The sequence below is a fragment of the Zosterops lateralis genome, assembly GCF_965231275.1.
Source record: "Zosterops lateralis genome assembly, chromosome: 1".
In the NCBI taxonomy this organism is placed as follows: domain Eukaryota; kingdom Metazoa; phylum Chordata; class Aves; order Passeriformes; family Zosteropidae; genus Zosterops; species Zosterops lateralis.
Window position 1 is genome coordinate 34734624 of NC_139762.1, and position 26977 is coordinate 34761600.

Here is a 26977-nt window from a genome sequence, read left to right on the forward strand (position 1 = left end):
CCCACGTTCATTGTCTGGGTTTTTCTGCCGCTTTTGCAGAGTACATTGCAGTGTATCTCAACAAAGGCTTTTGCTCGCCTTGGAGAGATGAAAGGGGGACATCTCCCTTCACTTCGGAGAGCCGCGATGCAGGCACGGCATTATTGTGAAATACAACCCCGCTCGTACCCTGCAGCAGGGTTTGCTCCAGCAATGGTGCACTTCGGAGACCAATTTGTTTAGCTGATCACTGTCTCTTTGACGTGGCTGCAAATGTTACCTTTCTTTTTCAATCAAAAACACAGCAGGGTGTGCCATCTGTTTGGCACAGCCTTCCCTCTCTTCCCCGATGCCTTTTTGTGCAGATCATTTTACATGGCAATTTGCACGGATCTTTTATACCTTGATTTTGGTAAACATTTCTGTTTTCTTTTTTTAAATAACATGCCGCTCAGCTGAGTATCTTCAGTATTTAAAAAAAAAAAAAAGGGGGGGGGATAAAAAAGGCATTGTGATCACAGGCAGTAAAATAGAATAAAAAGTATTTTAAAAAAATATTTTCCGAGCAAATAGCTGCCTGTCATTACATTGATTATTTAAAATAGACATGTTTACCAAGACTGGCTAACGCATTTTACACTGCTGTGTTCCACATCATTTTCCTCCTTATATTTTACCTGGCAGGCACAGCTAATCAGAAGATTAATTTAACCATTTGAAAGACCTTTTTAAAGCAGGTTAACAAAAAAATAGCCACCGTATTAAATTGTCATTATATAACAAAAGCTAGCAGTAAAGCGGTTAACTATTTTTTCCCCAGCTCAGATGCTGCTCAGAGCAATGAAACCCCCTAAAGTAGGAACAGATGATCAGCACCACAAGCCGAAGCCACGGGGATGCTCATGGAGTTGTGGATGCTTCGCAGCATACAAATGAATTATCCTCATTCTTCTCTTGCTGGAGCATATAGGCCAGACCTCATTAGGATTCGATATCGCTCTGCTTTTCTAATGTTAATGTTCCAGTTATATAAGAAATGTGAAAAGGGGCTACGTATGGGGGAGGTGGGGGGGGGGGGGGGGAGCTGATGCCACATTTATGGTCAACATGATGCTATAATTTGAAAAGCACCGTTTCATATTTTTGAGGAAATTACTGTGGTTTTTCCTATCTTCTCTCTCAGTCTTAAAGCAGCATTATGTCCTCTCCTCCCTCTAATAAGTGTGTTTCAATGGTGTGCCTATCCCACAGTTACAGACACTGCTATAGGAGATTTTATAGCTTCGGTTTTGGTGGGGGGGAAGATGCTGTGACTAAACATCAGATTGTGAAAGCTTGGAGTTCATTTTGCTGTGAAAGGAAACATTGCACTTTATGTTAATAAACAACTGTAGGAGTTTTCACCATCCAGGAATAACTCAGACATTAGTCTGCGTTCTTTTGTCTGGAGAGCAGCAAGCAGGGTAATGAAAACAAAACCCGCCGAGACATAAAATACAATTTATACCTTTTTATCAAGCAAAGAGAAAGTTGGTTAACGTTTGAAAAGGGAGCAGTAATGTATATTTATTGACAATTTTATTGTAATAATTAGATGTTTACATAGTCTGGACATTGTGGCTAAATCACTTCCAGCATGTTTATTTGTAAAGGGCTGTTTTCAGGGCAGTGCAGTAGGCTCATTAAGAAGACAGACTGTATTAAGAGTCAAAGAAATTATTACTTCCCAGGCTTTGCTTCACTGCTTTGGATTTAGAATAAAATATAAAATAATTTTGAAAGAAAAAAAAAAAGAAAAAAGAAGAATTAAAACCTCAACACCAATACCATCCAAACAGCCAGCAGACTGGAAATGATGAAATAAAATGGAGAATATTTTCTCTTGCAACAGCAACTTCATCTTTTCTGTTTCAAAATAATCTGGTATTGTACATTTGAAACAATACATGATATTGTGGATGCCACTTCCAAGTGTCTCTTTGTGGCTGTTAATATATATCGCTTTAACACTTGTATTTATTTTTTGCACTCCAGCTAAATGACTACATGATGTTTAAGATATATTTGCCTCTTTTCACTTTATTTTTCAGGCAGTACTGTTAGCCCTCCTTTAAGAAGTCTTAAAGCCAGCATTTGATTTATACATTTACTTGATGTGTAGGTGTCCTTTTTTTTTTTCCTTCAGCCAAAGAAAGATCACTTTTTACTACAAGTGCTCAGAAATGTTCATTATTAACCTGGAAACTATTGCATGTTTGATTTTTTTCATAGGCAAATAAACAAGTGAAACTTTAATAGGTTTTTTTGCAGAAACCTATTTGGGGGCTTCTTCACTTAGCAGTTTAAAGTGATTTGTCTGATCTGGAGTGAATTTTACACATGCTAAGTGTGCCTAAACACCAACTACAGATTCTTCTGCTTTTACTAAGGTAAGAGAAGGGAAAGCAGCTGAAATTGAAAGAGCTCTCAGCAACACAGCCTTGACGAGCAAGTGCTTCTACATCAAGTTAAGAGCACTGTCTTGCATTTAGTGCAGTATCTACTTTAAAATTTAAAATGTCTTTAAAAATTAAGGCACCAAATAGGCTATAATGTTGCTCCTGTCCAAGTATGTTTCCATTACAATTAAGAAATCAATATGCAGAATTTATTGCTGAAAGATTATGCATAAAGAGGAGCACATAAAAGGTACCGTTGCTTAAACCTTCCTGGCTTTCCTTTAGCTACCGTTTAGCTACTTTTCCCCAGAAGCCAACTCATTAAATGCCATCCAGTCCATTCCACATAAATGCTGTATGCTCGCTGCTCTCACAAATAGAAACAAAGATGATAAAAGAAACGGATAAAGAGATGTCAGTTTGCAAAGAAAATACTGGGTTATATTTCCTGAGAGCTGCATGAGCAACTCACAAACTTGAAATATTACAGATTTGGTTTTACAAGTCAATCACAGCAATATATTTGGCCTTGTAATTACTGTCAGTTTTGACAGGGAAGGCAATAATTTTTTTTTCCTGACATGTGAGTTTCAATAAAATCAGGTAGCCACATCACAGAACACTTTCTTACAGAGAATTAAAAGGACTTCTCATAGAGATAAAGAATACTGCCAGGATTAAATATATGTCATACATTCAATTCAAGAGTATAGGGGAAAAAAATGGGGGGGGGGGGGGGGAATATCTTTACATATGGATCTGATCCAAAGCCTATTATAAGGATGAGAATGTTTCTATTTACTTGAGTGGACTCTGGAAAAATCCCTTTCTGTTCTCAGAAGAGACAACAGACAAAACTGAAAGCTATTTTTATCTTTTTCTCTATTTCTTAAGACACCCAACTAGTTAACGAAAATTAATTACCTAAGGTGAATAAATGGCTACAATCGTAAATTGTAGCTATTTTGCTTTAAAAAACATGAATTAAATGCTTTCCATTTCAATTACAATCACTGTAACACTGTATATACTCAAAATTGGTTACGATCTGTCACAGCCAGCCACACTTTGAGGTATACGATACTTTAAAGAATCCTTTACCCTTTTAAAAACATACTAACTGTGGACCAAATTAATTACTGAGGTTATGCACTAACATGTTTGCTGGGTAAGAAATAGCAAACTTGGTTCCTGCTTGGAGACTGTGAAGTTGAAGGAGGATAAGGAACACATAAACCCACAATGAGCAGCAGCATTTTTAGTGTATCAGGCAAAGAATAAGACTGGGCTTGTATTTATTTTGCCATTTCAGAGCAGTGTCAGCTCACCACTGAATTACTGAATTGCAAAAAACTGGCCTGGAACAGACCTTAGGAGGTGATTTAGTACATGCCCCAACCCCAAGGCAGGAATCGCCATGGTTCAGTCATTCCTAGTAGGTGAGTTCATCCCCTGCAGGTTCTCCAAATCCTCCAGAAATGGAAATCACAGAAGCTCCCCAGGCAACCAACCCCAATGCTTCACTGCCCTCACCACTGGAAAGCTTCACCTTGTGCCTGCTCTGCCTCTACCTGGAAGCAATGTAAGCCTGTTATTTCTTGATGTCATCCATGATTAACGTGATCCCATTTAGCAACTAGGGGTGTAAGACTTACTGAGAACAAAAGGCCACTCAGGCATTCCTAACATGAGATGGAACAAATGATAAAAATTACCAATTTGGAGTTTCTTCTAAAGCCACATCGTCTGTCACCCACCTTTCCCTCAGAACAGGTGGAATTACTCGCTGGGCAGACTGGAGCAGACATTGTGCAAGCTCCTGGCAAGGAGCTGTATTTCCTGCTACTTTCAGAACCTGCAACTCCATTAAGTTCTCAGGATAGGACTTAATTATGAGAGCAATAAATTTGGCCTAGAGAAAATAGAATATACTAGGAGACATAGGGACTGTCAGTGGCCCATATACAGATGTTATAATTCTGTGTCAGTATACTCATATAATAAGATAAATCCTCACTACTATAGACTGACACTTTGGCTGAAAGGAGAGGCACAGCCAAAGCATTCATCTGCCATTGACGGCTGTCTATAATAAAGATTCCTGAAGACAGTACTAGTACCTGCCCCTACACAATTCCGATTTGGTAGGGAAATGGAGCAGACAATGAAACAGACAGGGTCAAACATAACTTTTCTCACATCTGGCATACCTGCAACATTTTCAGAAGAGTAAAACCCAATTAATCCTGGTATAATCAATCAGACCTCAGTGCAGAGTGTACAGATCATCAGGGTGTGAACTGGGAGTTCAAAATGAGTGGGATGTAAAATACTTCCATCTGGTTACGAGAACTATCTTATGCCACAGAGATCTTCTCTGGAGATCAAAATCACCAAAGCCGTTCGCTTTGTGTTCATAATACTCCCTGCATTTCTTAAGTACTGGGTAGAGAGTGATTTTGAACATCAAGAACCACTTCACAGATAAACTGGCACCATGTATCTGGATGGTTAACTGATGGTTAGCACTTTATTTTAGACTACAAAAATTAAATTTTCTGCAATATTTAACAACTTGATTCTAAATCCTGTATCTCACAAGTAAGAAGTTGCAGGAGCAGTTGCAATAAAGCCAAGGGAACTACGTGACTAATGCTTACCCTTGTGAATGAGGAGTTAATACTGTGCCCTCAAATTAAGAATTACCTACATAACTTTTGCTGAGTTAAAGTGGGAGTCACATGGCTAAATTCCCTTGTTTCAGACTATACATGCAGAACTGACTGTTTTCAAGAAGCAGACAGTGGAAAAGACAGAAGATGTTTGTGCCATTGACAACTGCCTACATTTCAATTTTTTTTCTGTAATACCAGCAAAAATGACAACATTCAGGATGAGCAGAACACTCACAAGCCCACAGACAAGGGAAGGACATACACTACCAAGTATTATGATGAATAGCTACTGCAATTTCAGTTAATACATTTAACAAACAGTATGTCTATTGTTAGTGTTAACTAGACAAAGTTATTGAAATAATTGTCTGCATTATCCCAATTAGTTCATAACCAAATACTGTTTACCAAATGAAATACATGTGCCCTCAGTAGCCGCTCAGTACTCTGTTCTGTGATCCCTGTGAGTCACCCTGGTTAGTTTCAGACTGAATTACTCTAACATGTATTCCCCATGTTTCAGATGTTATGACATCTAAGCAAGGGTATTTTGCATGAAGGCCTCCTTTATATCAGCCAGAATGTGCAAAATGGAATTCCACTGAAATACATTATCATTACCATTTAATGAAATGGGCATGATGAAATCCCTTTGTGGTCCACGTATGATTCTTGGAATCATCAGCTAGTCTGAGGGAACGTATCACCTCATGGTTTTATATGCCACTCTGTCAGATCAGGCTATAATTCAAAACCCTGATCCACACCTGATGGACAAACACCTGCATAAATTTCTAGCTCATTGAATTTATCAGAGATGCTCAGAAGCAACAGTGCAGCTGAAGGGCCTAAGATAATATCAGACATAGATCAGTAAAGCTCAGTTTTCAGCTAAGGGCCAGACATGCAGCTCTTTGTTCTCCTCTGTTTGCCAAAGCCTGACAGAAACCACCACTGGTATGGATTCAGGTTCACACTCTCAAGTAGCATTCACATAATCTGCACCTGAAACATTAATTTGACCCAATTCTGTCAAAATCCGATGTTTTAGGAAGACATACCATAGTACATGTTTTCCTCTTCACAATTTTTTAAAGTAAATGAATGCAGGAGTAAAGTGAAGAGAGAGTATTCACAGAAATACAAATCATTAACATGGCTTAGTGAGAGAGATTATTCTGGATGATGCTTCTGCATTTCAAGCTTTCACTCACCTGAAAATTTACAAAGCTCAGGAGAGAAGGTTCCTTGTTTCTTGAGCTCTGCCTTTAAAGCAGAATACATTAGAGGGAGGCAACTCTGGTCACAAGTCAATAATGACCTATAGGTGACCTTGGGTGGCTATCACAGGGCAGCAAATAGCTGAATAGGTAGTCTCAGTCTAGAAGTGGTTAAGCATACTGTGCAACTCTCAGAATCAGAAACAACTGAATGGAAAGGAAGCTGGTTAGATTAGAGACCTTCCAAACCAGTTCTCACAATTGCTAATGTGGATTGCCTATTTTTTAGTCAAGTAACAGAATTCTAGATGCATAGATTATTCACTCCTTCCCCTTCCATTGAGGTCTAATACCCTCAAAGTCCAAAATCAGTATGAAAATAAGAAGGAAAGAAGTTTCAAAACATTAGTCTGGAATATTTTACATGCAAGTAAAAATTATATCACAAAAGACAGAGATTTTGATAAGATACTGCTGACACAATGAACTAAAATGGTGGAAAATGACAAAAGAGGAGCTAATAGAATAGAGCCTTTCAACAACTGTAAATATTTTTTTTTTCAAAGCTAGAAATACCTTTTTTCTGTGGTAAAGGTAGTGTGGCCATTATAAGCATGTCAACATAAACACCAGAAAGGAGAAACCAGCATCAAAATGAGATTGTAACTGACGATATAATAAAACCCACTCCTTCCTACATACACATCTGCATTCATGCCTGACTGCTTTTAATTTAAATAAAAGGAAAGAATGGCAGTCCTCTCAGAAGAGAGCAAGAGAGAAAAGGAAGATGCTTTCCCGATGCCATGTGACTGTTTACAGATTCCATCTTTTCCCTTCCACACTGAAATAAGTCTGAGAGGCTGAAGACCACCAATGAACAAACTGAGTCGCCCACGCCTGTCAGGCTGTCTGCGCTCTGCTCTTCTCCTGCTGACCCTATTAGATTTGACTATTAAAAAGCAGCATTGGGCCATGTCAGCTCTTGGGTGGGAGGCTGCCAGGGCACACATCCATGCTGCTGGCTTTTCAAAGACTGATAATGATCCTGGTGCAATACTTTTTTCCTTTACCCCAGGTAGCTCTGCATGGGGGTCAGTTCTGGGGTGCTACATACTTGTCTTGTAGCATGAGATGTAAAACTAAAGTCCTTATTACCGTGGACATAAAAAATCCCACAGCACTATTTACAAATACGGAAGCAATTACGGCAGATTGGAAGTGGCCAAACTGGTAATTCTCTTCTGCCAACATAAATCCTCCCACTGTAACTGAACATGGATTTTTTTTTTTCATCTCAAAGCATAAACTTTAAAGTCTTGCTGTAAAATGCTCATTAGCCAACAAATCTCTTTATGGAGTAGCACTTGCTTTACAATAGAGGGTGAAAGGAAGTTTGCTCTATGGGTTATGAGACAGCGAGGATACTTTAGGATAAAAGCTCCAACATATCAGTTTGCTAGAGCAGAAAATTAATAGAGATAGATTGGTTTTTAGTGGCATTTGAAACTATCTGCCTCTTCATCTACCAGCAGCTCTTCTCAGACTGCCTGCACTGTTGTACTTTATTCTCCGACACACCACTACAAGATGACACCTCGGATTTTTAAGCTTTTCCTGTTAATTAAAAGACTTGTCCTTCCAAAAAGCTGGGAAGAAGCTGACAGTTTCAGTTTTAAATTTGACTTACATTACGATAGCTTTCAGGTGCAGAGGTTTTTCCTCTACTTTGCTTTGAACCCAGCAATTGAATTTCTATGAATTTCTCTGTGTGATAGTTTGGACTAATGACAATTCCAGACAGCAGAAACAGAATTGTTTCTAAAGAAATCTGTGAAAGGCTATGATTTAACAATTCATGGGTTGTCACTACCTGATCTGCTTTACAATTAAAGGGAAAATAAATATACATATTCCTTAGCACAAGGAAGTTGGATAAGAAAAGCTGCATCCTTTTCACCTGCACACCCTGCCACCATCTAAGCCCTCTTTACTTCTTCCTATAGGATGGAAAGATGAGTTAAGTCACAATTGCATCCCAGAAGTGCCAAATCCTGTACTTACACCCAGCTTGAATCCATAATTTTAAGTTCATAATGTGAAGTTGGTTGGTGCTGGTCCCTCACAGTAAGACAATGGATGTTGGACAGGAAATGAACTCTAAGACAGATGCAGATTTGGCAGAGCACTCTTCGCTGAGCTTAGTGTCAGATTTCCTAAATAAAGATGGAATTAAGCAGACTCCTGTCTGAGAAATATCGGCTTCAGAGAAACTCTGGTAAGTGAAGGTCTTATAGAGTTTATCGGTACTTTGTGCTCCGTAAAGTGGAAAGTTGTTTATAAGGTTTGCATGCATATGCTTATTCCCACAGTTACTTACTAATAAATTTTTCATCAACTTGAGTGAGAGATGAGAGAAACTTCAAAATGGCTCATGCAACTGAAGAGCACACCACTGTCATCTACCTGGGTACATTTTAATATTTTACAGCTTCCCTATCCCACTGAACTTTACCAAGCCAGGATTCTAATTTACACTCACAATCCATTTTGTTTTACCTGAGATAGAAAAATGGATTTCTATAATTTGGCTTAGAGAAATCAGTGATGTTCTTTTGTTTGATTCAGCTTATGGAAATAATTGCATCTCTTTCAGAAAGAGGACAAAGAGTATTCAGCAAAAAAGCACTTAGAACCTGTACTATCTGGTTTTGAGTTACTGTTGGATGCAAAAGCATGTGAATTCAATAGTTTCTCAGTTTCAACAGTCTTTGGATCAGGTTCTAAAGGGTTATTCTTTATGTTCCTTCTAATACTGTGTCATACTCAGACTGCAGAGCCAAAAAAAAAAGAAATAAGTTTATGCATGTGGCTTTGAATTTAGAATGGGATCTGAATTAGTATTCACTTTCAGCTTAATTCCAGTCACAGAAAGTTTTTATCCTTAATCGGGCAGCAAAAGGTAAGCTGAGCCATATCTCTTCTCCAAACCTTATCCATACATCTTTCTGATAGAAGAACCAGTGCATGCATTGCCATCAGGACATGTAATTAGTGGCAGTATGCACAAAGAGGTATATCCTAACAAGACGCTGCAAAAATATGTGAACCAGTTACCCGTATACAGAAGCCCATGAAAAGATACTACAGAGTGCCATGGTTATATCCGGGTGCCTCTGCTATAAAAAGCATTTGTATTACCCTTACTTCTCTGAATAAATTCAAATGACAGCCCCATTTCATTTCTTCATTCAGTCTGGAGGCCAGATGGCATTAGAATCATTTACTTCACCTTGTTGTGCTTAATTACTACAATCAACACACTATTTTCCAAATTAATCATAACAAAGTAATTTCATTAGTAACACAGCAGGCTGTTGAATTATTAGCATCATAACAGTTTGCAAACAATTAAACTTTATTTGAACCTTAAAAATTTGCAGAGTAGAACATTATTATAAGATCTAATGGCAGTACCGTACAAATCCAGAACACAGCAAATAATCAAGTAAAACGCTGTACAATGTGAGAGTTACAATCACCTTCTAAAAATCTGCTCTCTCACCGTTCACAGAAAGGCAAGCACAATCTAAGAGAACAAAGAAAATTAGGCTATTAGCGTCTTCTACCCGAGTTTCATTTAAGTTGTATTGAGATTTTCTTATCCAAAAAAGGTTATGGTATTTGCACAGATTTAAAGTAAACCATTCATCCGTGGCCCATTGCTGGTTTATTCCGAGACGCTACCAGTGAGTTTCAGAACATCTTTCACGTTTTGAATTTAAGGCAGTTTATTTACCTTCCCCTAGCAATAAGTACCAAGAAGGGGGAAGCCCTGAAAGAGAACTACAGACAAAAGCCACTTGATGTCTCCGGCTGTCAGCAGCCAGGAGACGGGCCTTAGCCGGGCAGCTCTGACCCTCATCGCTTGGGTAAGGACTCCCTCTCCTGGAAGAACGGCAGAAAAGGCGCGGGACAGCGATGGCGGGGGAAGGGGACAGGGACGGCACCGGGACCCGCCCCCGCGCCCGCCTCCGCCCGTCCCACGAAAATCTGCTGCCCCCCAGCGCCGCGGCCGCGCAGCGCAAGCGCCGCGCCCACAGCCGGCCCAGACACAGACACAGGCCTCGGGAGCCGGGGGAGGCCTTATCCCCTAAAAACTGCACGGTGGTGGTGGCATTCGGAATTCTGTAATTAATAAAAAGCCATTTCGGTGGGCAGATTTATGGCGCTGCCATGTTAACAAGGGAGAAGGAGCGTTTCCAGCCCCGCTATTAACGCTTCACATTCTGTACACAATCCACCCGTAGGCTTGACAAATTAAAGTAGTAAAAGATCTGAAGACTACAATCTATCATTTTAATGCTTCGCTGATAACACACGGAATCAATTCCAATGACTATCTCTTTAAAAAATTACAACAAAACTCGGTCCCGTTTGCGGCCTATTAGAATTCAGCGTACCAGCAAGTACCATCCATTAGCTAACACGGAGCACAACATCTCAGTTTACTGAAAGGATCCAAATTCCGGGTTCAGACTGACGATTCCTTTTAACCCACACTGTTCCCGGGGTCTGCCTGAAGCATAAACAGCACAAGCAACTACAGGGGGACCTGCGCAGGCTCAGCAGCCACAGGCTGGCCTGACTGGCCTTGTCGGCAGATTAAAAGGTCTCACAAATCAACTGTCCGGGAGGACCCAAAAAAGTTGAACTTGCATGCTAATGGTAAAGCACATCTCCAAAAGAACAGTATGTAAAGTATTAACTCTGACTTGCCCAACCGCTTGTCCACAAGTGGTAGTATTTTAGTGTACTTTTTTATGTTTCAATCAATGTTTTTGATTATCCACAAAGTTCTGGCTTTGACCCAAGAATGCAGGGAGCTGATGTTAATCCACACAGGGTGAAGATGAAGATCTCTGTTGCACAACCTGTATCAGAATTCCACATACAAGCAAGGTAACCAGACATAACTCTGCAAAAGTATCTATAAGGTACAGATAAAACATTTCACACTACTACTGACAAAAATATTTTTACCTGCAATTTAGTTTGTGTTGACTTCACAATAATTTCACTTAATATATTTTCACAAATTTTCACAGAATTACCGTGTCCAAGTCAGAATGATACCAGGGCAGTATTACCACACAGGCCCATTTATTACACCAGCAAAAGAATCAAGTCTTCATTGTACGTCAACAAAACAGTATTTAATAATACAATACTAAATATATGAGAAAAATAATTCATTGGCTAAAGCATAACTTAAAAACATTTGAACATACCCTGAAGACTTGAAATATACATAAATTACCTTCTAGTTTCTGATGAAACTGCACAAGATGTACAGTAAGCATCAAAAAGTTAATGCCCACATGAATTGAGTAATAGTTTACCCTGGACGCTCTGCTTAATTATTCTGAATCTGCAGAACAAGAAAAGATAGCAAAATTCCCTGAGAGAACACAAACTTATGGCTGTACAGAGTGCTGCTAACATTAAAAAAAGAGCAACAGGCTCTATATGGCTGCTTGTGCCCCATATGTTAATTACCATTTATTACAATTCTATAAAAAGTGGCTAAGAAGAACATTTCCATAAAGTTATGATCAATTACAGTTTATAATGCTTAATATACACAAGGCAATGATCTAACTGTTCACTGAAACCGCAAAACATGTACAGCAGAATCTTCTTCCAGAGGCTGGGTCTGTAAACTGCAGCTGCACACCACTCTTCATTTCAAGTGCAGATTTCTCCTGATTAGGGAGAGGGAAATTGAAAGTTCACCATTAACCAAAAACCCTCAAACATGCACATCAAACCCAGTCCAAATATCCATCCCCTTCCACAATTTTCTGCACAGATAGATATATATATATGTATTACTAAACTAACAAAACTAAATAGAAACAACACCAATTTTATTTATTTTTTAATCTGGAAAAGGAACACAGTTATTAAATATATCATCTTTTTTACCTTGTGGTTTAATATTTCATATAGAATCCCAGAAAAAAAAAAAATACTTTAATTGAACTTTCAATATATTTTGCCATAATCTTTATGTTAACAGGACTCCTACAAAGGTTCCAGGAAAGACATACTTATGAAACAGAGAACAAGGGAACATATAAGCCATTACAGAAGATTGGATTAAAATGTACTTACCCAGGCCTCTCAAATATCATACATCTCCATTATGTAGGCTTTAGGCACCAAGCCAATGGTTCCGTTCATTTCTCCTACCCACCAGCCAAATTTATCGTACTCCTAATTGAAAACAATACGCAGTATTAACCTTTAGTCTGATATAAATGCAATAGAGTTTGTATGCAACTCCTTATGGATGCTTTCTCTTATATACAGTTATAATCATTTCAACTGAAAATTAAAACATTTTATCTTTTTGTTATAGGCATTCGCATGCAGTTAGGCAAAGGCAGCTAAATTTTAAAAAGGCCAGATATACTCAAGAAAAATTTTAATTATGGCCACACTTCTCTAACACCTACTAAAAATAGCCTACCTCCTTATCTTCTGTTCATCAATAATATAAAAACCTTTTCTTTGTAACTAAAATCTAATAGCACAATGTTGACATATAACAATCAACAGGGATTCTTTTAGTATCACAAGCTAAACTCTTAAGAAACTTCCCACCAACTTATTTTAAAAACTATTGCACTCAAATGTGAAGGGAACACTATATATCTAATACCTAATATCTTTATATGGACACAGTCTACTATTGCTTTAGGCTTGCAGAAAATTCTACAGCAGATCTCATATTCCTGACAGATGACTAATGTACTCCTGTTTCAAATATGTTTAGGCTTAGTGAGTTAAATATGAAACAAAATGAATTATAATAGTTTAAAGAAATAATGTCTTCCAAAAGCAGTACCAAGTAAGAGTATTGTGGGATTGTGGTATATAATTATTGTAAAAATAAAATAATGTAATAGTGATATGTAATTATTGTATATTGTGGTATATAATTCACTTTTTTCCTATGAGATATTTTAAGATCAATCCTAACAATAGCTCAATAAATTGTAACAGCTGGAATTGCACACACACATATATTGAGTTACAAATGAAGCATTATTAAAACAGAGACCATATTCAAAACTAAATTATTAGTAAGACAGAAATTACTTTGGAACAAATGTAAAAATACAAAATACACAGATATCTCTGATAAGCAACATCTGTTTCTTGCTACACTGCTCTTCTGATGAGAAGAGCAAAAAGCTCTAGGATTTTGAATTAGTGGTGCTACTGAGATGACGCTACTATTTTGAACTGTAGGTAAAGTTTTTTGGTTATAAATAGCCAAGTGGAGCTTAAGGGTTAATGGAGTTTCATTAGAGCCCGAGCTATAATGATTTGCTGCTGGCATATTTTGCCTGGTCAAGAGTTCTCTGGGGTCCTATGAGGTGCTTAGTGTACTCAGCTCTCTCCACTTAACTACGATGGCCTGCTTTCATGTGGGCTTTTTCTTTGCCTTTTGCCTTTTTTCTTTTTCTTTTTTTAATTCTTGCATGCATGCAGGCACACACACAGTTTTATATTTTCTAATTGTGGAAGGCTGAACATTAGTCTTCAATTAAACATTTTCTTTATTCTCTTAACAGTGAATTGGTGATTTAAAATATTCTATCCTACTATGCATGAAATACTACAGTAAGTGTGATTTAAAGGAAATCCACTTTAAAAAACAGCAGGAAAACCTTCATTTATTATGTGAACATGCAAACAAGAAAGCTGCAAAAATAATTCCACCTTCTTCCCTCTTCCACTGTAAAGCAGACTGCTGGGGATGAGTTTGGTTTTGAATGTCTAGAGGTATCTGAATCTGATCTTGAGTGCACTCTGCTCGCCACAGAAGGTAATAACCTTTCCCATGGGGCTTCACATTACACCCCAAATCCTTAAAGGCGAAACACTGAGGTTTATAATCTTGCAGATCAGCCTGTTTAAAAATCTATGCTTTATCTCACAATACACTGTTTAAATATACAAACTAGATTTCAAGACTAAAGTGGGAAATTGCTGAAAGGAGTAGCACTCACGTATACTACTGGAATCTCAGCAATAAATCTCTCCAAGAGAAAGCAACAAAAGATTTTAAGCTGCTACATGGAATTCGCACAGTGACTGACAAGAGTGATTAAGCAAGTTTTGCTAGACATCAGCCAAAAAAACAAACAATACATGAAATGAGGGAAGTGGCTCAGTTAAGCAGTCATTAAACTGCATATGACAAATGGCACAGAAAAAGCCTCTGGATTACATTATCCATTGAAAACGTTCCACTTAGCAACACTACATGGACTTAGAAACAATGGTTTTTAAAGAAACAATTCAGATAGCTCAAATTAAAATTAAAAGCATGCTGCTGTTTTGAAAACTTTCTGGGTTTTGCTACTTACTTATACACCACTTACTGCTCTGGCATGAAGCTAAGTGAGAAGATGAAATGAATGTTGATGTAACAGACTAGTAAACTAATTTAAGGATTCACTGCAACCATTATACCGTACAGACAATATTGCAACACAGAAGCTTTTACTTTACATTACTATTCTTTGCATGGGTCTCAAGAGCAACATGAATCCCAATTAAACTATCTGCAGTCTATAGAAGTCTGAACAAAAATATAATGCAGATACCTGGCTACCAAGAATATAAAACCTTAATCTCTGGTTTTAGAATAATTAGATAGCATTCCCTTTCAAACTGATTAAAGTACAGATATTTCTCTTTAAACTCCTAACCCCTCCTTCCTATCCTCAATAACATGAAAGAGTGCTTAACTAGTGAGGCAGATAAGCAGCCCCCCTAGTCCTTTCTTGAAGTCACACATAAAATCCAAATTGATGTATTGTTACTATCAATGTTATCAATTATAAACTCCTTTGCAGCAATATAATTTCATTAATACACTGCTGTTGTGAGGTCCATATGTCTATTACTGCTGCTTAAGATGTGTAAAATAAAAGTCTGCAGTCCATATTTGTGGAAAATAAGGATTAATATATAGAAGGATATGAATACAGTTAGGAGTTTTATATGAATAAAAAAGTTGGGTAACACTGCTTTTGCAAGCATCAGCTTCAGATCTCAGGTACCACTGGGTTTACCATCTGGTATCCCTCACTGCATTCAGCTCTTAATATCACTGCTAACATAGGCAAGCGACTATACTTCAGAAGGACTGATAAAATAATGAAGAGTCCTTTAATCTACAGGAAACCATTGTAGTCAATTTATAAGAAATATTGCATCCCTTTGTAGGATGTGTAATTATTTTCTATTAATCATGTGCTATAAAGCTACATTATGTGGTTATTCTGTTATCACTAGAAAGAGGCCTGCAGTCAGCTCCTGACAATGTTAGGTAATTACTAACACAAAGCTTCTTTCTCCGTATGTAGAAACACTATCAAGATCCAGAGGTGCTGTGATGCTCGCTGTATGAAAATAACTCTCCAAAGAAATTCAATAACTGCAAAATGAATTGCTCCAAGGCAAATAGAGGGATAGGAGAGGGGGGCAGGGCCAGATCCAGCCGCCCTGCAATGAGGAGAATGCACAAGTGTGCGGCCACGCTCTGCCATGTGACAGGGAGCACATTTGCCATACCAGGCAATGTTAGCAGGGCCAGGGGGAGGAGGGGGCCACCACAACCCCTCCCCCAGAAGACAAGCACCAGGGCAATGGAATATATTATGCCAAATAACATGAAACAACCACCTTAACAAATGACCAAATGCTTTCTAAGCTATTTTTGCATTTCCACTGTCATAGAGTGGATTATTTTTTTTCCCCCAGCAGAAATTTATTAACCAAAGTGAAGTAATTTCACAGGGCAGGAAGGAACAGGTTATGATTTAACATTTAATATGCTGGCAAAACACACTCTGTACAGCATGCTAGATAGTGGGGGGTAAAAATCCCATCAGGGTTTACAGGTTCCTTAAATGCTGTCAACTGAACACACTGAGAGCAAATGCTTCTCCTTGTCCCCATGCCACTCATTTCACTCCACTGATGTCTAGGTACCCATGACTTTATGAGATACTGATCATAAAACCTTTTGTATTGGGGAAAATGCAATAGTTAGCAAAATACACTCCTTATTTTCTACAGATATTATTTATATCCAAGATTTTAGTCCTCTCTAGAAGAGAATTTTGATATTTTGGCATACAAAAAGAGAAAAATTTTATACATTAAGATTTCCAAAGCAGTTGCTACCTTTAGAACAGTTCCTGTGCCTATATGAGATTCTCTAGATGCTTTGCACCATAGAAACTTCCACTGACTTCAGCAAAAGTTGAGAACATCTAGTTCTTGTGCAATTAGTCTCCATTGTTGAATACATATGGTATGTTTTTTCCTATTTGTGGTGTGGGGTTTTTTATTTGTTTGGTTTAAAAAAAGAGTTGCTGAAAATTATCATTGTGTTTCAATGCCTTGAAGAAAAATAAGGAGTTGCATTTAAAAAAAACCACAACCAAAGTATGTGAATTTAAGATTTTTCTCCTTCCTTCTTCTAGTGGCATTGTAAGGAATACTAACTTATGGGCTGAATACCAGCAAACTTTGAAACTGAAAAGCAAAAATTATCTATAGCCTTGTTTGAGATTATAGTAAGTAACCTCTACTATCAAGCTAAATACGTGTCAGAAGCAGGGATAAATTTTTTGCAGAGAACATCCTAGGGTGCAATTTTGGCAAGATAATATTTTAAAACATCTCCAATTCATCCAGGAGATTCATACTAGCTAAAAAGTTTTAGAACTTCCTTTGGTGTAATTGTTGAATGATACACTATCAACCAGGGAGCAGTTTTGGCACAGAACCGCATTTTCTCTAAAAGCAGAGAATGATAAATGTCTTAAATAACTGAATGAGACTTTTTCACAGGTAGTAGAGTTGTTTTAAGACAGCAATAAAATGGTCATCTTTAAAAATATAAGCACCAGATTGATTGTATGGTTGCATTATTAGGTTTTATTTCCCACAATGACATGAGAGAAAATATACAGCAATTAAAGATTTCCAATATATATCACAGTAAGCAGATGGAGTTCTGAACCAAAACTGCCCCCAGAAAACACCCCGGAACAATAGAAAGGCCATTTTATTTTCCATTAGATGACACGTGGCCAACTTTTTTTTTCTAATCTGATAGGTAAAGGCTTACATATTATGAGTGTGCAAACCAACAAAGCTAGAATCACTTTGTATAAGTTCTGACCAACCTTCTGTTTAAAGGTTGTCTTCAGACATGAACTTACTGTTCCCCCACCCTCACCTGTAAAGATTAAAACTAAACAAGCCAGGAAACAGGTAATGTACAACTGAGTACTGCATTTTAGTTTTGATCGGGAGCATCTCACTGAATTGAATCTCCCAAAACTCCCACTTTCCCCTCACTGGATTCCTTTGCAGAGCCATCAGCCTCAGAGCACACACACTACATTTCTTTCAGGTGAAGCTAAAATGGAAGATGCACTTGAACATGCTCCAACCATTAATGTAGTCTCATTCCACAAAACCAGGCTAGACCTCTTTGGACATCAAACAGCTTTGAAAAAGCATGGTGTGGACATCAGGGCTCAAGCACCAAGTGTTTCACTCTGCAAACCTGCTCCTATTGGTACTCCCTATTTGCTAGAAGAGCCATATGCAGTATGGCCATGGAATAGAAATTACAGATCTCAGTATGATCACCTGACAAAATAAACACTTGGGATTTTTGGTTTTATATCTTTTGGAAAAAAATACTAAATAAATACATTTATTGAGATTATACAAATAGTGAACAAAATGTTCACAGTGATTCTGAAACAGCTGCATGGTTAAGTTGCACCTTTATTTTATAAGCAGTAACCTGAGCTATGGAGATTCTTTGTCTTTTTACTAGGCAAAAAATACAAGTTGAGATGTGAGCATTTTAACATTATTGCATTGAAAGAACAAAAATCTGCCACACATGAAACCTACAACCACTGAATATAGGGTAATTTAAGCACCAAGTTAACACTCTACTTTCATGAAAAATTCTGGAGCAAAAGATTGTCATAGATGAGGTTTCCATGAATCATAAATACCAGAGTGAGCAGCACCAGTGTGCAATGAAATAATAACAATTAAGGAGAATTCCAGTTTAATATATAATTTCTGATATTTAAATATTTTCTATTTTAATACAAATATAAACAAGTATATTAAATTAGTTTAATGTTAAGAAATGTCAGTAGGTCTACTAAGCAGGTGCCCACTAACATATCGAGATATATTTTCACTATTACTTGCATTTGGCTGATGAAACTATGGAACTCCATAACACAAAACATACACCTAAAGCAAATGAATAAGTATTGCAAGTGTTGCACTTGCATAAATTGTGCATACAGAACTTAGGAAAAAAATACAACTACCTCCATCCACAGTTATCTTTGTTTCTGGAAATTGATTTCTTGAGTAGAGCTATGGAAGATTTATAAAAATGATTGCTATATTGTGGTCTGTTTTCCCATTTATCACGTGGGCTTGAAAGCAAAGGCAAGCCCATAAATGAGCAGGAGTTAAGAGCAATCATCCTTTTAGAAAATAGGACTACAAAATATTGCATTTCTAACAGTCAATATTAAATAAGAAATGTTATTAACAAGTCTCTTTATTAGTTCAGCTATATCTTTTTATTACAAAATGGAATAAGGGTATATAGCTTTCTGAAAGTTCACGTCATTCATAGCATAAGTGATAAAAGCCACTTGAATATTTAAGAATATTATAAATTAATAGTAATAGTGCATCTGTACAGATTCATTGATCAATTAATCTGAAATGTTAACTACGTTTTTAAATAAAGTTAACAAGTACTGTTGTGATAGTTCTGTTAATTCTGCTCAGATGAAAAACTCAACTTTTGAGGGAAACATGATAGAAAAACCTAGAAAAAAGTGGTGAGGCTTTTGGGTTTGTTTTTTTTTTTAAGCCCACAGGACTGCTGCCACAGAAAAGCCACAACTGACATAAATATTTAGAAAATAGCTTAAATAGTTTTTGAATACACCTTTGAAACAAGAAAAACATGTTTTTCTACAGTAACTGCACTACTTGGTCATAGATATCTCTGTTGACGGAATGTGAGCTCATGCTCATTGCAATAACACTGAGTTTTGATGCTCATGTAAAAGCAAATTCTGAGGATTTACCTTTGCATAATACCTAGCTATTTTATAAAGTGAACAGTGCCAAACTGAAACCATGCTCATTTGTCTAAAAGACATTTACCTAGAAACTTATATGTAACATTTTGCTCCTCTTGCTTTATTTAAATTCTCTAAATGCCCAAATTTGCTAAAGTGGTTCATAATTACTTCTCTTATACTAATGATCTCATTTCTTGGAAACAAATAATTGCTTTCCCCCTAATTTCTAAACAGGTATGAGAAAAGCTGGTGAAAATATAATGCTTTGGCATAACTGTTGCTGGGAGAGATGAATATCTATCTTATCACGTTCATCAGAGCAGGCTATACCATTTATATTTCACTGTAAAACAAAGAACTATTACATGTTGCACAAATATGCTGGATATTTTGTTAATGCTTCACCCTTCCTACTATAACATGGCTATACCCATACTTACTTCCTTATCAGCAAAATATGATTTTCAAGAGTAATGCTCCTGGCTGACATATGATAGAAAGGCAATAAAGCCACAGCTAGGTTCAGCTGAAGCTGAATTTATGACACCATTTTGGATGCATACACATCGCCCCCCGGTCAGTACCTGCATCTCTCATTTTCAACCACTAGATGGTGTGAAAAAATAAAAAAATTGCCTAGGATTCCTGCCGACTGCCACAAAATCCAAGTATTAATGTAGTGGATTAGGAAATATTTTAGAAGAAAAGTCTTGACCCACTTCAGGATGGTTAGGCTCACTTTTCCTTTGGTTATATTTTCACTTACTGGACAAAGAGCTCATAAATGATTAGACCTTGAAACTGAATCAAGTGGAGGGTTAAGACAGATAATTCTCTGGCACTTTCCCCTCCAAGGACCCTAAATTCCAAGTTGACAGTAGCAGCCAAAACTCATTTTTCTGAAAAAGCTGTAACAATCTTTAAGCGAAACGGGTCTGAATTTTCTGGGCTGTATTTTGAAGTAGAAATCATTCCCATAGAGAGAGGCTCTATATATCTGGAGCAGCAGCAAGCCTGCTTCAAGGACCGATTACGGATTAATCACGGCACGGCAACAGGACCGTTGATATACAGAGGACAGCTTAAGCTACTGTTTTTCTATTTTGCTCCATTTTTTAAATTAAATTTCTCACTCTTTTGGGGAAGGAGTAGCAAACAATTTTTTTCACCTACAAGCTGCAGATTAAGATTTTATAGTCCCCATAATGTACCCGAAGAGCACAACCCACAAAGAGGCCAAACTCGTACAGTGGAATCCATTCGCTCATGGGCTTTTTGGAGGGAGCGAGAGGGGGGAAGGATGGTTACTTTAAATTAGTACAATTCTTCAGTGCTGAATAACTGCTTGAAAGCTTGCCCAATCCACAAGGTTTATTCAGCCTTTAGTAATGCAATTCAGTTATTAGTTTAAGTGACAATGAAATACCTCAAAAGACATACATGGTCGAATTAATATTAGTAATACATCTTCTATATTTTTATATAGGACTATCCCTCTATCTATAAATCTTAAATTTATCTAAAACAGAAACTGTTATATTTATTATCCGGAAATGTAGTTAAAGGTATCACAGAAGATTCAAAGCAATTGTGACAAAACTTAATTTGAAGCTAGGACAAACAGATGCCTTTAGCTTTCATGCACCTACTTGTGTATTTCAGTGACCTACAATATTTTTTGTACTAATTACACTGAGTGGCAATTAGACAGACACGTATTTTAAAAGGAAGTTTTTTTCAATGAGAACTTTAGAAGCTCGGCTTTTTTTTCTAATACGTGGGGAAACAGAAACTTCCTGTGATTAATTGTTCAGAAGTAGACTTCAATGGACCATGAGATATATATTTTAACAGAAGTTTTGTTTTTCTTGAGAAGGTCAAGGAAAAATCTGAAAATTAACCAACATTAACATAGAATAAAACTTCATGCCTTTACTGTTTAGTGCCAATTCAGATGAGAGAAATTATATTTCTCTTTTGCTTTGCAAACAAATGTAGTAAAAAATGCCCAAATCTGTCAGAGCAAACATATTTGGAATCTGAGCTCTCAGAACAATAACAATATACATACAAAGATAAAAGCATAGTTCAAAAAAACAAACCATCTTCTGTAGCAAGATCCCAAAAAAGTCAGAATCAGCAGAGTCAGGAATATAAAACAGGAAACAAAAAACATAACATACAAGATAACTTAAAATTCTACAAGGTTAACTTCTACAAGCAGAAAGTACATTGTCTCCTGTTAAGTCAGTTAACAAATGGTAGCCAAGATTTAACAAGTAAATAAACATGCTTTAAAGTTAATTCCTGTTACATGGCTATGTTTTAATTGTGATTATAGTTCATTTGACAAAATAATTAATTGCAGTGAGTATCTGATTGCAGACAAAGGATCTGAAAGGGAGTGCCAATTTCCCCCCATAGAACTGTGGGAACGTGCCCTTGTGCCATGGCTCTCTTTTTATAACCATGTAGCCCCAGCAGTGTCTCATACCTTGCTGATAATGTAGATAACGTCACCACGTTTAAATGTCAACTCATCACTTTCATCTCCTGTGCAGTCCCACAAACCTTGATAGTAATTGGCATAATCTATATTTTCGCTATCTGCAAAGAAAACAGCATCTAATTATAAAACAATCAAGATTGAGGATAAAAAAAGTTACTCTTCAAATCTCCAGATAGTACAAAGCAATTTATTAGCACACATTTTTTATTCCTCTTTACAGAAACAGCTCCTTCCTGCCACGAAGGCAAGTGAAAAATAAGTTTAATGTGCAAGCCCTTCACTGGCAAGTTGCATCACTGAGAGACATGTAGCTACAGGTTTTCAAAGCATTTTTCAAAGCTGCAACTTAAAGCAGCTATTTTTCCTCTATCAGTATATTTCTAGCAAGTCATATATGTATCCCAACTTGAAGCTGATAAAACTGCTAGAATATAATTAATAATGATCAGTGAAAGGAAGCTAAAGTATTTTGTGATATGCTTCCCCTTTCTCCTGTTCCAACAAAATTAAATAGCTTCTCTGAGAACCTATGAAATAATCCTTGATTCTTACTTCTGAAATATTGGAGAACTTGGAAGCTGTTGCTGAAGCTGCATTTCAAAAATATTTGTGTCAGCTCCAATTTAGGACATTAAGCCCTGGCTAAACGTGCAACTACACTACAGTCATAAACTCATCCTTCTAACAGCATAAGCACAATGGATGTGCTGTGTTCAAGCTGCCATACAGACCATTAACTGATTGATTATTTAGCACTCTTTGCTCTGTAATACGGCAATAACACAGTAATAAATGCTTTGTCATACATTTACAATACAGAGTACATCTATTGAAACACAGTGCTCACACACAGTTAAATACACTGGGTGCTTCTGTTGCTCTGCAAACTATTTCCTGTTTTTAATTCCATGAGAATGGAGTGTGATGAGTTAATGCAAAAAGAATGTAAGCAATACCACTAAGATGACCGGTTACATTATGTATACACTAACCAGACAGAATGTATATGTACTAATAATTTACATCACTGGAAAGCTATCTTCTAATTCTGATAACATAAATATCACTGAACTGGCTGGATCAAGGCTGTCATCCTAGTTTTGTTATATGATCCTTGAACTGCAGGCTTGCTGGTTATTCCAACATACACCAGTTACATTTGCATGTCATTAGCACTCTACACCATTATTTATAGTTTACAATTTAACCATGATTGGTTCATTTTATTACCAAAAAAATCCTGCTAAAATATCAAGTATCAGGAGATAGAAAGCATTACACTATAAAAGAATAGTGGTATTTAACTTATGTTCTTCTCTATTTTGGCAAATACTTAAATTTGAATTTTAATATTCTCTGTATGAGCAAGAAGAGTTTGTTTTCTCTTTCTCCATTTCATCCTGTGTTCTGTGCAATCTTGTTTGGGTGGTAATACTGTCATAAGGCTAAATATCCACAACCTTCAACTCAAAGCTGCTATGCCAGTTACCCACTATTTAGTTTTCCGTAAACTGGTGATTACAAGCTACAACTTGCTGAATAGCACTAGGGGGCGTTCTGGCTGCCAGGGCCCAAAATCTTCTGTCCTCAACCCGAAAGCAACAATTGGTACCCATATGAAAGCTCACAAACATTCAGAAATAAGAGATTTGGTTATTTAAAAATGCACAGGCATAATCATTTCAACATGAAGGCATAATCAGTTTGAAATGCTGCACCTCCAAATTTTGCCCCTTCCTGTTTTACACCTCATTATTCACTAATTTAGCATTAGATAATTATAAACAGTAACACAAGATAGCACAAAATTAATTTGTGATAAATCAGAATCTCTCCTTGGTCACTTCTTACTGTATTGATCACAGTTCCCAACTCTGTGTCGTGAACAATAATGCAAGTCCACATGAGAAAAAAAAAAAGAACTATTTTGGTACACCCCACCTCTCAAATCTTTCATCAGTTGGCGTATTGATTTTGTTTAAAACACGTCAATCAGGACTTTTATTTCTTCAGAACATCACTGAAAGAAATCATGACTTTTCACACTGACCTTTACCACTTTGAGATCTGCTCTTACCTTTATGTGCCTGAAGTAACTCCTGTTAACACTAAAGTGAGTTGCAACAGAAGAGATCAAACAGCGGGTGAGAGAGACATGTCTCTCCTTTTATGTTCATCATGAGCATAAAGTTTAAAGTGGAAAGCAACTCAATTACTAATGTGAATACACTGGAAAGATGCATTTTAAAATAAGCTTATTTCAACAGTGAAGATAGTGACCAAAGACGAACCATGGCTCTGTGCCCTCATTTGTGGTTCAACATAAGACAGGGTTGTTTAAATCAGAAAGCCACATTTTTCAGAAAAATATATACCAGTATAGCAGGAGCATAGAAACAAAAAACATGGAAAGAAAGTGGCATCGCAAGTTTGTGAACACTATGCTGGTCTTTCAAGAAGTGTTAATTTCAAATCTGAAATCCCCTCTCATGCCCACCAGCACAAGTTTCTCCAAATTCTGTAATGGCATCTACCTATACATAAAAGACAATTGTAAATGTAACTTCATACTTTATACACCTAAAGTGAAAGAGGCTTCATAAAAAGATTCATAGTGCTTACAAACACTATGTATTCTATTAGGTGTAAAATGAAAGAAAAAAAAAGGCTGCAAAAACCTCTGCAAAACACAAGCCTACTTGTCCTTACTTTGGTCCCTTTCAGTTTGACAAGACCTTGACAAATTTCCTTTTATTGCCTCTGAAGAATGATATAAAATAAAACCAGGAGGTCTAAGTAAAGAAATTTGGTATTTATATGGCAGTGAAATAATGTGAAGCTTCATAAACATGTAATACCTGAAAACAGTTGGATTGAGAATCAAGAATTTATATGCCCATTACAGTTCAAATTCAAAAGGTATTGATTTGCTGGTGTTACTCTGTTACAATTACTCTCTATTCTCAAACACTTTAAAATGTTGTGTGCCTTAAAAATACTATGATGGTATAATTGCTAAACTGAAGTGTCGTGCATTTTGAAGGTGTGGTCACTTGGCCACAAAAACAAATAAGACATGATAAAAAACATAAGGTGTGTAGCTGAGGGCAGAAAGCAGTTTGGTTTTACCTACCCACTGCTTTTAAGGCTACCAATCCCAATAAATGGGTGAGTAGAGTTTTGGATAGGTTGTTTCTCCAGTAAATATTTCTTTCATTCCAGGTCAGCTACCTGGATGAACTACTATCCCATCATTTCCAGTACTCTTCCTAAAAGAATTCCTTATGGTTTACTTCTGCCATCTCTGCTTTTCCAGTAACAGTAATAGGAACAATGGATAATTTTGTTCAATATACTGATGAAAACACTTCAGAGTTATTTTGAGAGATCAAAAGGCAATGGCTGCCAGCCTCTCTGACAGTAGTCTCAGATTGCTTATTTCACTGAAAAATACTGGCATCTGACAATACATGTTTGAGGAAAGAAAGGTGAACAGTTCAGGTAAAAAAAAATCTGACAAATATATCACTCAAGCATGCATCTCAAATATTAGACTATTTGAAACTTAGGAATGCCCATGGATTACCCAAGGGGGGAAAATTATAATAATATTCTAACAACCACAATAGACAGAAAAGAAGAACCAAACCACAACTTGAAAAACAGATTAATACTACACATTTCAGAGAGATTTAAGTGTGCTGTCCCACTGCAGCCTAAGCCAATCTAACTGCAGGTTAATTTCTACCCCCTACATTGTGAGGATTTTTCCAATTCCCATTTCTTAGCACGAACCTGACAGAACACTAAACTGACCAAAACAAAAGCATGAATTACAACCTAAATATGAAAATACACTACATAAAACATTAGGATAAATGTGATTGTGCTGATTTATCTCAGTCATCCATTTTAACACTGATGGCATGTAACTTAGCAAACCCTACTATGGTAGTGACTTAGAGCCAGTAGTTTTATTATTTGTTTGCACATTCCTTGTGAAATGAAGGAATACATGTGAATGTTTTCCATTCACAGCTGTGATCCACTACCTAGTATATTAAAGAGCTTGCCATTCTGACTCATGTTCCTCAACTCTTGGTAAGATTTTTCAAAAGTTAATAATATCAGATTTGAAGATTCCTTAACAATATGAAAAAGACAAACTGTAGCCCCTTTTGGTAATGATGTGCTCAATATTTACCATAGTGAAGGCTTAAAGGTGGAGGAACAGATGAAGTTCAAAATTAATGCTATCAGAATGAGTGCCTTACACCAAGCGATCTAGACTCTCAGTTTTGATTCTCAATCACCAAACAAGACAGGCCTTGTTAAAGACTCCAATTATTTGTTAGCTCTGATGATGTCCTAAACTTCAAAAAATGCTGGTTATTTACTTGCCCTGTATCCCACAGGCCAGAAAAGTTACAAAATAAGGGCAAAACAACTGTAGTGTATTTATTTGGATTCAAACTCTAATCTATTCCAAGATGTTTGGCTTAATCTTTCTCACTTCCCTTTTTCTGTTCCTTAGTTACCCTAAAATCAACATATTTACACTAATAAGGAAAAAAAAAAGACACTTACTGAAATAGTGATTGTAGAAATGATAATGGGTAGATAGTCATAACAAAAAAGACGCACCAAGCCATATTATATAACTGAAACTCTTCAGTGCTTTGGTATTTTTAAAGTATTAGGTCACTGGAAATTAATGCAAAGCTATCCGGCAGCAAGTCAGCACCAAAAACAACAGAATAAAAAGAACTTGAGTCTGAAAGTCAATTGAAGCAGAAATATGTTAGGACAAGAAAAAAGTAGAAAAAAAGAAAAATGTTTTTGCACTAATCAGCTTGAGCTCACAGACAATTTGCAGAATATTTTCTGTGAGTTCAGGTTTAGTAAAGCTAGGCAA

General features: G+C 36.8%; 1 protein-coding gene across 1 annotated transcript in view; it reads right to left on the reverse strand.

The window, feature by feature from the left end:
* Window positions 1–9671: 9671 nt before the first annotated feature.
* The window catches only part of SKAP2 (src kinase associated phosphoprotein 2), a 119775-nt gene continuing 102469 nt past the window's right edge, over window positions 9672–26977 (reverse strand). The window contains exons 11-13 of the mRNA XM_083868417.1: window positions 22048–22160; window positions 12490–12591; window positions 9672–12077 (exon numbers count right to left, since the gene is read on the reverse strand). Of these exons, the coding sequence (XP_083724543.1) occupies window positions 12499–12591; window positions 22048–22160 (206 nt within the window). The 3' untranslated portion in view covers window positions 9672–12077; window positions 12490–12498. The remainder of the gene's footprint in view (window positions 12078–12489; window positions 12592–22047; window positions 22161–26977) is intronic.